Source organism: Conger conger, chromosome 10 (assembly GCF_963514075.1).
Source record: "Conger conger chromosome 10, fConCon1.1, whole genome shotgun sequence".
Taxonomy (NCBI): Eukaryota; Metazoa; Chordata; class Actinopteri; order Anguilliformes; family Congridae; genus Conger; species Conger conger.
Window position 1 is genome coordinate 7,433,796 of NC_083769.1, and position 13,499 is coordinate 7,447,294.

Consider the following 13,499-nt stretch of genomic DNA (forward strand, 5'->3'; position numbering starts at 1 on the left):
GTCAAGGGCACAGGTTGTAGGGCGGTGGCAGAGCAGGAGTTGAGAAACATCAGAGTCCGTAAGGGGGGAGAAAGTGGAAAAGGAAGGGATGGGCCTAGAGGGGGGGAGGGGCACAGTGAGGGGGGTGGTGGTTGTAAAGGATCTGCGGATGACTGTGACCTTCTCATCGAAGAAATCAGCAGCGAAGGAGGACTGAGGAGGAGGAGGCGGTGCGTTGAGGAGAGAGGAGAAAATGGAGAAAAGTTTCCGGGGGTTAGAAGCAGAGTTCTGAATTTGCGTTTGATAGTATTTTGCTTTGGCGGCAGTGACATCGGAAGAGAATGCCGCCAGGAGAGACTGGTAAATCATGAGGTCGGAAGCGTCTCTGGATTTCCCCCACTTCCTCTCCGCTGCGCGGAGGCTGGCCCTGGAGGTACGGAGGGTATCAGATATCCAAGGACTGGGAGGGGATGTGCGAGGTGGTTTTGAGACAGGGGGACAGAGAGAGTCAAAGGCGGAGGAGAGAGATGAAAGGAGGGTGGCAGATGCAGAGTCAGCGGGGAGTTTGGAGAAGGATTCGAGAGGGGGGAGTGAGGCGGTGACGGTGCTGGCAAAGGAAGAGGGTGAGAGGGAGCGGAGGTTACGGCGGGCTGAGGAAGTGTGGGTGGGAGGAGGGGGAGGAGGATGGGGAGGAAGAGGGAGGGAGAATGAGATGAAGTGGTGATCAGATGTATGCAGAGGGGTAACCGTGAAATCGGAGCATGAGCAGTTCCTTACAAAGACAAGGTCTAGGACATTGCCCGCCTTGTGGGTCGGAGGAGAGTGTTGCAGGGAGAGGCCGAAGGAGTCGATTAGCGGTAGGAAGGCGGCAGACTGGGAGGCTTCTAGGTGGATGTTGAAGTCTCCAAGGAGAATCAGTGGGGTGCCATCCTCAGGGAAGGAGCTGAGAAGGGTGTCTAGCTCATCAAGGAAGTTTCCCAGGGGCCCTGGAGGACGGTAGATAACTGCAATGAAAAGGTTAGTAGGGTAGGATACTGCAACAGAATGGAATTCAAAAGTGGATATGGACAGGTCAGAGAGGGGGAGAACAGAAAATTTCCACGAGGGGGAAATTAAAAGACCAGTACCACCGCCACGGCCGGAAGGCCGGGGAGTGTGCGAGAAGGAGAAGGAGGATGAGAGGGCAGCGGGAGTGGCGGTGTTGTCAGGTGTGATCCAGGTCTCAGTTAGGGCAAGGAATTGTAGGGACTGGAGGGAGGCATACGCAGGGATGAAGTCAGCCTTCCGAGTGGCAGACTGGCAGTTCCACAGTCCCCCTGTGACAGCAAAGTCCTCACAGGGGGTCAGCGGGGGATAGCTGAGGTTTGAGGGGTTCCGACGCCGTGGAGGCCCACGTTGCAGGGGGGGTCTTCGAGGGAGAGAGCAGACTGGGATGGGGTGAAACATAACATCACAAACGGGGACGGAGCGTCGCTCTGACACGCCTATTTAAATGGCCTACAATTGCTCACAAGCAATACCAAATCAAAGCTAATCTACTGATAAATTCCACAGCTATTTAAGTTACTTAAGACGAATGTTCAATCACTCTACGGGTATGCAACCAGTAGAAGTGATTAACAGGTAATAGACAAACAACGTGGCTCAAGCCCTAACCCATCCATCCATCCATCCATTATCTGAACCCGCTTATCCTGATCAGGGTCGCAGGGGGGCTGGAGCCTATCCCAGCATACATTGGGCGAAAGGCAGGAATACACCCTGGACAGGTCGCCAGTCTATCGCAGGGCACACACACCATTCACTCACACACTCATACCTACGGGCAATTTAGACTCTCCAATCAGCCTAACGTGCATGTCTTTGGACTGTGGGAGGAAACCGGAGTACCCGGAGGAAACCCACGCAGACACGGGGAGAACATGCAAACTCCGCACAGAGAGGCCCCGGCCGACGGGGATTCGAACCCAGGACCTCCTTGCTGTGAGGCGGCAGTGCTACCCACTGCACCATCCATGCCGCCAAGCCCTAACCCTTGCTGTTCAAATGAGCAATTTAAAAAAATCAACTTTACCGCGTCTAGAGGAAACCCGCAGCGATACTAAACACCTGGTCAGAATGATGCACTTACTGACTAAGGACAACTTTCGCCAGTCTAATATACGCTAGCGTCGCTCTGACACGCCTATTTAAATGGCCTACAATTGCTCACAAGCAATACCAAATCAAAGCTAATCTACTGATAAATTCCACAGCTATTTAAGTTACTTAAGACGAATGTTCAATCACTCTACGGGTATGCAACCAGTAGAAGTGATTAACAGGTAATAGACAAACAACGTGGCTCAAGCCCTAACCCTTGCTGTTCAAATGAGCAATTTAAAAAAATCAACTTTACCGCGTCTAGAGGAAACCCGCAGCGATACTAAACACCTGGTCAGAATGATGCACTTACTGACTAAGGACAACTTTCGCCAGTCTTATATACGCTAGCGTCGCTCTGAAACGCCTATTTAAATGGCCTACAATTGCTCACAAGCAATACCAAATCAAAGCTAATCTACTGATAAATTCCACAGCTATTTAAGTTACTTAAGACGAATGTTCAATCACTCTACGGGTATGCAACCAGTAGAAGTGATTAACAGGTAATAGACAAACAACGTGGCTCAAGCCCTAACCCTTGCTGTTCAAATGAGCAATTTAAAAAAATCAACTTTACCGCGTCTAGAGGAAACCCGCAGCGATACTAAACACCTGGTCAGAATGATGCACTTACTATTATTATCATCGTCATCATCACAGTCGTTGTGCAGAACTGTTCGTCATTTACAATCAATCAGGATAATTTCCACACCTGTAGCTTTTCAGAGGCAATCAAATGGCTGAAATCCTTTTTCTTGGCCTTCTTTTCAGCGTTTGCCATTGTCGTCTTCGTGAAATGCATATTCATTAGGGGTGTTTCACTGCCTATTTATAGGCAACTGTGGGCGGGACATGAAGCTGGCAAAGTTGCGCCACATTTAGAGTTGATTGTGATTTATAAGAATAGGAAAACTGGCGTGGGACGTGCGTATGCACTGTTTTATAAATCAGAATATTTTTTTGCGTACGCACGTCCTAGGTTTCATGCTTACGCAACCTTTTGACGTGAATCCTAAGCACAGTTTTATAAATGAGGCCCCAGAGCTTTATTATTTTCCACCTGGTCCTCATTAGTGCCAAGGGAGCCTACCTCCTGAAGGTATTTAAAGCACTCCCTGACTACTGGTCTATGCTTTGGTGGCAACTGTGCGCTCTTGCACCAAGCTGGTAAGCACACGGTAGACTTTGTACTTATGAGTCAGGTATCGTGCTTGTTTGGGTTTCTTTCACTATTTACAAGAAAAGGTAAGGGAGGTGCTCAGTTTGCTAGTGCGACGTGCACTGCTGATGCCTTCCTAAAGGTTCTTAGTTTTTGTATTATTTCTAGTTCGTGTGAGCTTATGGGTGAGGGACGTTGTCCCCGGTAATTGTATTTTGGTTGGTGTTTTTCCTGAGCTGCGACTCAAGGTTCTTTATTTTCGTGCCTGGTGTTTTTACTAGGTTGGTCTGGGGTTTTCAGTGCTCGCCTTTTCAGCACTTATTTCGGTTGGGTTGTTCGCCCTGGTTTTCATGGGTCGTTTTATGTTCTGATAGGCAATTTTGGGCTTTATCTTTTATTTGGTCGGAGTTTGTCTCCTGGTTATTTTCTGTTCCTCCCTCTGTTCTGGGAGTAGTCCCTCTCCGTATTTGTGTTCTCCCTGTTCCCCTATCTCCCGGGATTTTGTGGCTTATAGGTATTACCCTAAGTCGCTCCTGGCTCTCCACCGGTCCCAGGCATTACATGTATGGTATAATATGAGTATACAGGTGTTTTTTCAGTCCAAAATTGAGCATATTATTAATGGAAAGAGTGAGCTTTATATAAAATGAAAATGCACAGTGGTCTCAGGTCATATCCGATAATGTTGAAGAAAAGAAAAAGGTGAAATGTACATTTTGGAGAATAATCATACACACGCGCACAACCTCTGGGGGACTACTTTGGCTTTACAAGCTGCTTTGGAGTTACTTCAGGTATATTTTCTTGCTTAAAACTGACAAAATTGCAAATGGCAGCCAGTCATCTGAAATCTCTCTATTTGAAATATTCTTCCTTGTACACAAACACTGACTGGGCTGATTATAAATAGTGCTGATATAATTTATTCCTATGGTTTATTAGGGGGTAACGCTATCATTGCCTGACTCTGAAGGCACAATAGTTGAGTTGAGTTAGCCGTGACTTAGTTTAATTTGTCAATTACTTTTGGACAAATGTTAATAATTATGTATAGGTCCATATACGTGCAGTATTGCTTTTGGTTATGCCCGTGAATGATTTCTGAGAATATATCTACCAACCGTACATCTCAACCAAAAATGTGCACGTTTGTTGCTGCTCTCTATAGAGATTGCTATGGCCAGGCTCACAGAGAGTTACTGAGTTACACCTTTAGCTGTTACATGAGCTCAATTCTTTTTCAGCGGAATCCCCATCAAGAACTCGAGTTTGTGGGTTGCATCACCTCCGCGGCAGCACTTTGAATGGAAGATCATGGAGGAGAGCATCTGGTGTGCGTTCAAGATGGCGAAACGTGTTAATGTGGAAAATCATTGGATGTGTGTTTTTTCCAGGTTTTTCAACAACCTTTCTCAACTAGGTAAGGTACTGCTTCAGTAAAAAGCACATGTCTTTGATGGACATAACCAGATAACATTTCAAATGTGTCGGGATAGACAATCGTTATAGGCTTTAGATTTGACATGAAAAATGACGTGACAACACCAAAGTAAATATGACAACCATCCCCAACAGTGCATTTTTGCTAGAATTGTAGCTAGTGACCACAAGTTCTAGCCTAACAAAAGCAAAACCTATATAAATGATAGCCCTCCCTTTACAGTTTTCAATGTTGATAATTGTTTGAAGATGAATTAATAGCATAGAAGTATAGAAGAAAAGCATCAATGAGTTTAAATTTTACTTTTTGACTTGAAAAACATTAAAGCAAATGTACCATACTTCAATGATATGTGGTTCATTCATGAAATGCCCATTTGGGTGAACTCTGACTGCAAAACTGAACATTTTGATACCAAAATCTTTTTGTGTGGTGACAGTTTCCTTTCCTTTTATACAGTGTGACAAGCAGAAGATTAGTAAATCTTAGCTGTTGTTTTAATGTGAATGCAACAGGTTGGTTTCTGTTTCATTTTCACTTCTCTGACTGCACTCAGGAATAGCATCTGTCCAGCTAGCAATACCGCAAGCTCCCCTCAGAAAAAACCTGATAGCATGACATAGGTGCAATGTTACTTCCATTAAGTGTATTCATATTAAAACTTTAAAAAAAGACTTGTACATGTGAATCGTGGCATTATCCTGGACATTTAACCCTCCTATTATGATATCATTTTATGACAGGTTTTACATTTGGGGTCAGATTGATTTTACATTTGGGGTCAGATTGAGCCCAACAGTTGAAATAAACGAAATATATTGTAATAGAACATTTTTGGCACATAGTGTCGCCTTCTTATTGTCTCCCAAATTACTAGCCTTTTATCTATAAATATGAAAAATCTGTGAGAAACATCTCATTTTAGAGCCTGAGGTACAGGAAGCACCTGAGCACCTGAATGGGGAAGTGCCACCAGAATCATTCACTAAGAAATCTGAGGGGGGAAAAAAAGGTATATTTTCTTACATTTTATACAGTTACAGAGGGTGAAAATAACACTGCACAACACATGTGTATGCCAAGTCGGTACAGGACTTTACATAGCATTATGTTTGTTGCACTTTTACTATTTAATCCCACCAAATTAGAAAATTAGAAATATCATACAGAATCAACGTAAAAAAGGCTTAACTGGTTTTTAAGAGATGCCAAACACCGAGTGGGGTCAAATAGACCCCAAAGATAATAGGAGGGTTAAGAGCACCCGCAACATCCACAAACACACACCTAACACACACAGGCTGAAGGAGACGAGAAAGCAGAAGGCATTGAGGCCCAGATTTATTGTTCCTGGCATGGTTGGAGATGGTACTTCACGCTGCTCTCTCGCCCTGGAGTCAGGCGGTGCTAGCCTCCCCCCTGGGGTCCTTGCAGATCCCAAAGTTGGTGTTGGTGATGGAGCCCCCGATGGAGAAGTCTCCCTCACAGGACAGTCCACTCTCACAGGTGCAGCGGTAGTACGTTCCGTACAGGGTCTGTGTGGAGATGAGATGGACAGGACAGGACCGCGTCCAATCAGACCGCTCTAACTGCAGACCGCATCCAATCAGACCATCTCTCCACAGACTGCATCCAATCAGACCGCTCTAACTGCAGACCGTGTCCAATCAGACCATCACACTGTAGAGACCACGTCCAATCAGACCATTCTAACTGCAGACTGCATCCAATCAGACCATTCTAACTGCAGACTGCATCCAATCAGACCATTCTAACTGCAGGCTGTGTCCAATCAGACCATCACACTGCAGGCCACGTCCAATCAGACCATCTTACTGCAGACCACGTCCAATCAGACCATCTCACTGCAGGCCACGTCCAATCAGACCATCTTACTGCAGACCACGTCTAATCAGACCATCACATTGCAGGCCACGTCCAATCAGACCATCTTACAGCAGACCACGTCCAATCAGACCATGTCACTGCAGACCACATCCAATCAGACTATCTCACTGACCAACAGACCATTCAGCCCAGCAATGCTCACCTCTTCCTAGCACCAAAGTATAGCTACTGCTTAGTTTGCCTAAAAGGCAAATAGCACCATATCAAGCCTGGTCTTGAAAACCCCCAGTGTTTTCACCATCTCACTGCTGACCACATCCAATCAGAGCATCTGAATGCAGACCATGTCCAATCAGAACATCTCACCCCAGACCACGTCCAATCAGACCATTTCAGGGTTTATCAGGGGGTTTACCTTCATGCTAGCCTCACTTGTCAACCTGATAATCTCAGACTAGGACCCTGTTCCACAGAGCAGCCTTAGACATGTGACAAGGGACAAGTGCATCAATTTACCTGGGGTGTGCTTTGTTTAACCACAAAACACAATGGTTAGTTCATAGCTAATGTGGGAATCCAGCTTGTGCACCTGTAATATATTTGTCCAGTTGAAACCGAAGGGCTTGTTTTCATTTGTGCTGAATTACATGTATGCGAACATGTAAATACAGTTTTACCTCAGTTTAGCTTGAGTTTTATTTACAATGTACTTCCAGGTGTAATTAGAGATGCACTATTAAACTTTGCCACCGGGTGGTGCTGTTGGCTCCATTACTAGGGTTTCCCCTTTGCGATTGAATTCATTATTTGTTAACCAGACACCTGGGGGGCATTCCACAAAGCAAGATTATTTGAGTTATCCAGATAATTGCACAGTAAAATTAACAGTAAGAGTAAAACCCGGAACAGCTCTTTTTCCTTCAGTCCATGTTCCAGATTTGGGGACAACCAGGTTTACTCAGTGCAGACATCCGCCTAATTCAAATAATCCTGTTAAATCGAAAAAGACCCAGAGAAAAGACAATGAATAAGCTATAATCGCTGTCTGTCAGAAAACAGAAAAGTGTGTCAAGACAAACATAAAACATATGACTTCCTATTCAATTAATCCTGGGCTGGAAAGGTTTGGAAATAATTATGCTGTTTAAGAATCAGTTTAAGTCTTGCCCCCATTTTTGCGGTGTCAGAAAATACCTCCCCTTCTCTTCATATGTAAAAAAAGCACCTGCAACATTAACACGGTATTTTTAACTGGCCTAATCTGATCCAGTTACGGAAAGGGGAGTCGCTATGGCCTGGCGCTGGGACCTCTCTGCTCTGACAGCGTTTGGTCTGGCCTTGATCTCCCTGGCTGCTAATCTGCAGGGACTTGGCCTTGCTGGAACAGACGTTTGCACACCGTCTCACACAGGTGTCACACTCCACACACCCCTACCCACAACCGTCACCTCCGCCCCTCGGCCTCTAGCAACCGTAGCCTCAAGCGTTCCCATTAGCATGTCACATGCTGTGAATTGTGTGCTAATAGTCCTTGAGTCCAAAATTACCCCTCTATCTGTTAGCGAAACACCTGCTTCCACAGTTTCACACAGGTGTCACACCCAGTGCCCTAGCAACCACAGACTAACACACTGGTGTCATGTGACACTGGGTTGTGTGTCGATTAACGCTTACATTTGCATCAATAGGAACTGCAGAGTTTTCTATTCAGTGTTGCTCAGCCCTTAAGCACAAAGCGATTAAAGTCAGTTTGATTACGCAAGCACGTCATCTCAGCTGACTTCTCGGGTTTCGCATTAAGGTGAAAATCAAAACCTGCCACTCTACAACCCTCTAAGGTTGGGGTTGGAGACCTTTTAGATGCTCTTATCAGGAGAAGCTTAAAACATCTTATTGTGTTTTTCAGAGAACAATCAATCATTACCACTAGAGTTTCACAGAAGCGCTTTTCTCAAGGGGATAATGCCCATTGACCGGGCTGTTACGGGTCACAGTGAGCTACAGGCCCATTGGCCAGGCTGTTACAGGTCATAGTGAGCTACAGGCCCATTGGCCAGGCTGTTACGGGTCACAGTAAGCTACAGGCCCATTGGCCAGGCTGTTACGGGTCACAGTAAGCTACAGGCCCATTGGCTGGGCTGTTACGGGTCACGGTGAGCTACAGGCCCATTGGCCAGGCTGTTACGGGTCACAGTAAGCTACAGGCCCATTGGCTGGGCTGTTATGGGTCACAGTGAGCTACAGGCCCATTGGCCAGGCTGTTACAGGTCATAGTGAGCTACAGGCCCATTGGCCAGGCTGTTACGGGTCACAGTAAGCTACAGGCCCATTGGCCAGGCTGTTACAGGTCATGGCTTACCTTCTTGGAGCACTCCTGGTTCTCGGCTGCCTGGGGGGCACAGCGGGACAGGCTCACCCCACTGCTGCGGTGGCAACAGGAGCTCTTACACTGCATGCTGATGAAGCACAGCTCTCCGTTATCCTGCAAAACCAGACATGGGGCGGTCACACACAGACCCAGACATGGGGCAGGCAGACAGACACACACACAGACCCAGACATGGGGCAGTCAGACACACAGACACACAGACCCAGACATGGGGCAGGCAGACACACAGACACACAGACCCAGACATGGGGCAGGCAGACAGACAGACACACAGACCCAGACATGGGGCTGTCAGACAGACACACAGACCCAGACATGGGGCAGTCAGACAGACACACAGACCCAGACATGGGGCAGTCAGACAGACACACAGACCCAGACATGGGGCAGTCAGACAGACACACAGACCCAGACATGGGGCAGTCAGACAGACACACAGACCCAGACATGGGGCAGTCAGACAGACACACAGACCCAGACATGGGGCAGGCAGACAGACACACAGACCTCGGCATGGACCAGTCAGACAGACATACACACCCAGACATGAGGCGGTCAGACACACACCCAGGCACGCATGTGCACACACACACACACAGATGCAGATACGTAATCCCAACATTACTTTCCTTGGAAATTCAAACAGTAGCCACGCCAGAAAAAGATATGATGTGGTTTGTACAAAATTAACATATCCCTTGGCCAACAAAAGAAACAGTTGAAGCGCTCCAAATGCCAATGAAAGATACTGATCGATTGACTGATCGCTGATTAACCTGTGGTTACAGACACACATTTGGATTCTCGCCATTCAATCTCTTCTTTCTGAGCACTTGTCACGCTCCCATCGTGTCATGCTCAGCTGCCCCCTAAATGACTGCAGCAAGTCCGCCCGCGCCGGGGAGAGGACTCACCAGGTTTATGACCAGACCCTTGTCTTGTGGTGGAGCAGCCAGAGCCCAGGCCAGCCCACACAGCAGGATCAGCAGCAGCCTCCTCATGGCGTTCTCCATCAGCTCCTCGGTGTGGCTGCAGGGGGTGGGGCGCCCTTATATGGCTGCCCTCCGCCTTCCCAGCATGCACCAGTGCATTGCGACATCACGGTTTCTACCTCGCCTGCCAGCTGCACCTGGTCAGTTCCCAGAGAAGTCAAAACAAGATAATAAAAACGTTGCGTCCAAGGGTTATGCTTCAATTGTGTGTGTTTATCTGCTTTGTAGCCAGACAGTCTTACAGATCAAATCACATAACATTGATGTTTAGGGGAGGGATGTAAAATTGCACTTGTGGAGAGCCACACTGCATGCAGGTTTAACTTCAGTCTTGGGGAGCCACAGTGTCTATAGTTTTAACACCAGTCCTGGAGGGCCACAGTATCTGCTGGTTTAACACTAGTCCTGGAGGGCCACAGCATCTATAGTTTTAACTCCAGTCCTGGAGGGCTGCAGTGTTTGCAGGCTTAACTCCAGACTTGGAGGATTTGGAGACAGTAGTGTCACACCTAGGATTCATACCTGTCATGTTATGGACACAAATCTAGCTTTTATGGACCTACCCCATAATGTTCTCGCCACAAAAAAACAAGATCAACATTCGCTCGTAAACACAAACTTCAATTTTCTGATACCATAATATCCTCCTATCTCCTCCTATTCTTGACCCTCCAGTACTACCCCAGCCTCTCCCCTGCTTTGATGTAGTCACCCAAGGGGAAATCAAGGCCATAATCCACCAGACGTCCTCATAAGTCCTGGATCCTATCCCTAGTGACCTGCTCTGAGCCCTCTGGTCCCCCAGGCAGTTAACCTTTCCCTCCAACCTGGCAGCATCCTCCAAACTCTCGAGAGGCTGCAATCAGGCCTGGACTTAAGACGCCCACCCTGGACCCTGAAGCCCTGGATAGTTACCGGCCTATCTCCAACCTCCCGTTTTTTTCCCCGGTCTTTGAAAAAGGGGTTGCTGCTCAGCTTCGAGAGCTGACCAGCTGGCTGCTGGTTTTTGTGGTTTCCTTTCAATCACCAGCCAATTAAGGCCTTGCGAACAAGGTTTGTGGACTCTTTAGCCAATGAGACTTAGAAATGTATCTCTCATGCTGAAACACGTCAAAAATCAGCAGACACTGCAGCCCTCCAGGACTGGAGTTTGACACCCCTAATCTAAACCGTAACAACCTCTATGAGAGCTTCCAGTCTGGCTTCTGGTTTGCTCATAGCACAGAAACACTGCTACTGAGGGTCACCAATGATCTCCGTATTATGGCTGATGCTTGGTCCCCATGCCTTCTTATCCTCCTAGACCTGAGTGCAGTGTTTGATACAATCAACCAAACCATCCTCCTGAAACTCCTACAGGACTCCATTGCTCTATCCGGGATGGCTCCGAGTTGGCTCAGTTCATATTTATCTCAGAGATATGTATGTTGCTCTGGGGCTGGGCCCCATTTTGTTCATCCTATACATGCTTCTCCTCGGTCAGGTCATCAGCCAGCCTGGAATTTTGTTCCATTGCTATGCTGAAGACACACAGCTGTACCCAAGAACTGCTCCAAGCCCCTCAGCTGCCTGTTCCCACCTGAACATCTGCATTTGATTCGTCCCTGTCTTTCTGAATCTGAATCTCACTTCAATCACAAGACTTAACTTTTCCACCTTTAAAATATTGTCAAACTCTGTCCCACTCTTTGTCCATCAGAAGATTGTCCACGCCTTTGTCTCCTTGAGGCTTGACCACTGTAACACTCTGTATTGGGATATTATCCTGCCAAGAGCCTCTACTGTCAGGGTTCGGGACAGAGGAGCAATCGCTGACTCAGGGATAACGTAATCAGGCAGGCTTTAATGACAAAGGGGCAGATCCAAAACGTAGTCCAAAAACAGGCAACGGTCAAAATCCAAGCAGAGCGTATGCAGGGCAGGCAGAGCATAATTGGGAAACAGGCATTTAAAAACCAGGAAGTCAAAACAAGTGAAAGTACAAGTACAAAAACCAAAAACCAGGCAGAGAATCAGAACCATAAAATCCAAGAGCAGACAAATAATCACAGGGTACAGGTATAGGGTACAGGTACGGGGAAGCTAGAACCGGGGTTGGGAACAGAATAACTGAAAGATGAACTAGCAACAAGAAACTGAAAAGGACAGGTTTAAATAGATTAATAGTAGGTAACAAAAGGCAAAAATGCTGGGGACTTAGACATGAAACTGTCAGGTTTGGGTTAGAAAATTGAGAACCACCGTGACAGATTAGGATTCAGAAAGCGTATCTAAAAATAGATACGCCACAGAAGCGGAATTAAACCGCACCAGGAGAAAAGGAAAAACAAAAGGAAACAGAAAAACGGGAGCAAAACTTCCCTAGCACAAGGCAAAGACACAAAACAACCTCAAACGGAGGCGAATATTGCTAAAACAGCTGAACAGAGGATAAACAGGCTGCAGGCAAAAAGAAAGGAATAGAGGATGATAAAACAGAAAACCAGAAAATCTAATCCTATTACTAGTAGAAATAGCTGTGTCTCTGTATAAAACCAAACAGAGATGCAATAGCTAATTTCTTATACCTCTACCTATAATAATCTAGAAGCACCGGAAAGCAGGTAAGCTCTATTTATAGCCGACAGAAACTGAACACAGGCGTTGGAGATAATGACCCGGAGAGATCCAAACACCGGGACGGAGGAAGAAAAAATCCGAACGCCAAACAGAAAACAATAGTAGAAACAAATAGAGACAGCCACTAACCATGACAGAAACAGATAACAGAAACACAAAACCTGACATCCACAGGCTCCAGGACATTCAGAACAGTGCTGCTCGGATCCTGTTAAGAGTGCGGGCTGAGGGCTACTCAGACTCCGAACAATTTTAAATTTGGACTTAAAACATATCTTTTTAGGAATGTGTTTTATTAAAAACTTTTTTTTTTGTCTACCTAAACATTTTATTGTTCCAGTTGTATTGCAACTTTGTTTTTTATCATTGTTTGTTTCTATCATTTTTCTAATGAAAATGTCTTGATCTGCTTATCTTTAATATTATCATTTCATGTAGCACTTTAAGATTGTTTATTCGACGAAAAGCACTTAATACATTTTATTTATTATTATTATTATTCTTATTATTATTCTTATTATTATTATTAATACCAGGTAACCTAAGTCTATTTGTATGCTGATCATGTTGCTTCTAGAGATCAATAAATAATTAATTTAGGGAGCAGTAAGCACAGTATGCATTGTATGTGGAAAATGGTATGACATCAGAGGAATCTATTTAATTTCACTGTTCATAGAGGTCCCATTATCAAGGGACCCAAGGAAGGATACAAAAATATTACCTTATCCCAATTTATAAATTAATAATTGAACTTGTCGCTCTAATTCCCTTGAGTAAAGATGTAGTTTGATGTTACCTTATAGCACAGATAGGATTACCATTACTAATGCATTTCTTAATGTGTCTTGCTGGCACAAATACACTCCTTTCACACTGAAAGGATTGTGTCAGGGCTGTTGTAACTGATACTGTTAGTCAGCTACT

At 45.8% G+C, this 13,499-nt stretch overlaps 1 protein-coding gene across 1 annotated transcript; it reads right to left on the minus strand.

Moving 5' to 3' along the window:
• Positions 1 to 6,048: 6,048 nt before the first annotated feature.
• LOC133139447 (colipase-like) lies at positions 6,049 to 9,973 on the minus strand. The gene is made up of 3 exons (XM_061259000.1): positions 9,876 to 9,973; positions 8,932 to 9,054; positions 6,049 to 6,259 (listed from the first exon to the last, which is right to left on the minus strand). Exons 1-3 carry the CDS (start codon positions 9,960 to 9,962, stop codon positions 6,122 to 6,124), a joined length of 348 nt encoding a protein of 115 aa, XP_061114984.1. The 5' UTR covers positions 9,963 to 9,973; the 3' UTR covers positions 6,049 to 6,121.
• Positions 9,974 to 13,499: the final 3,526 nt, after the last annotated feature.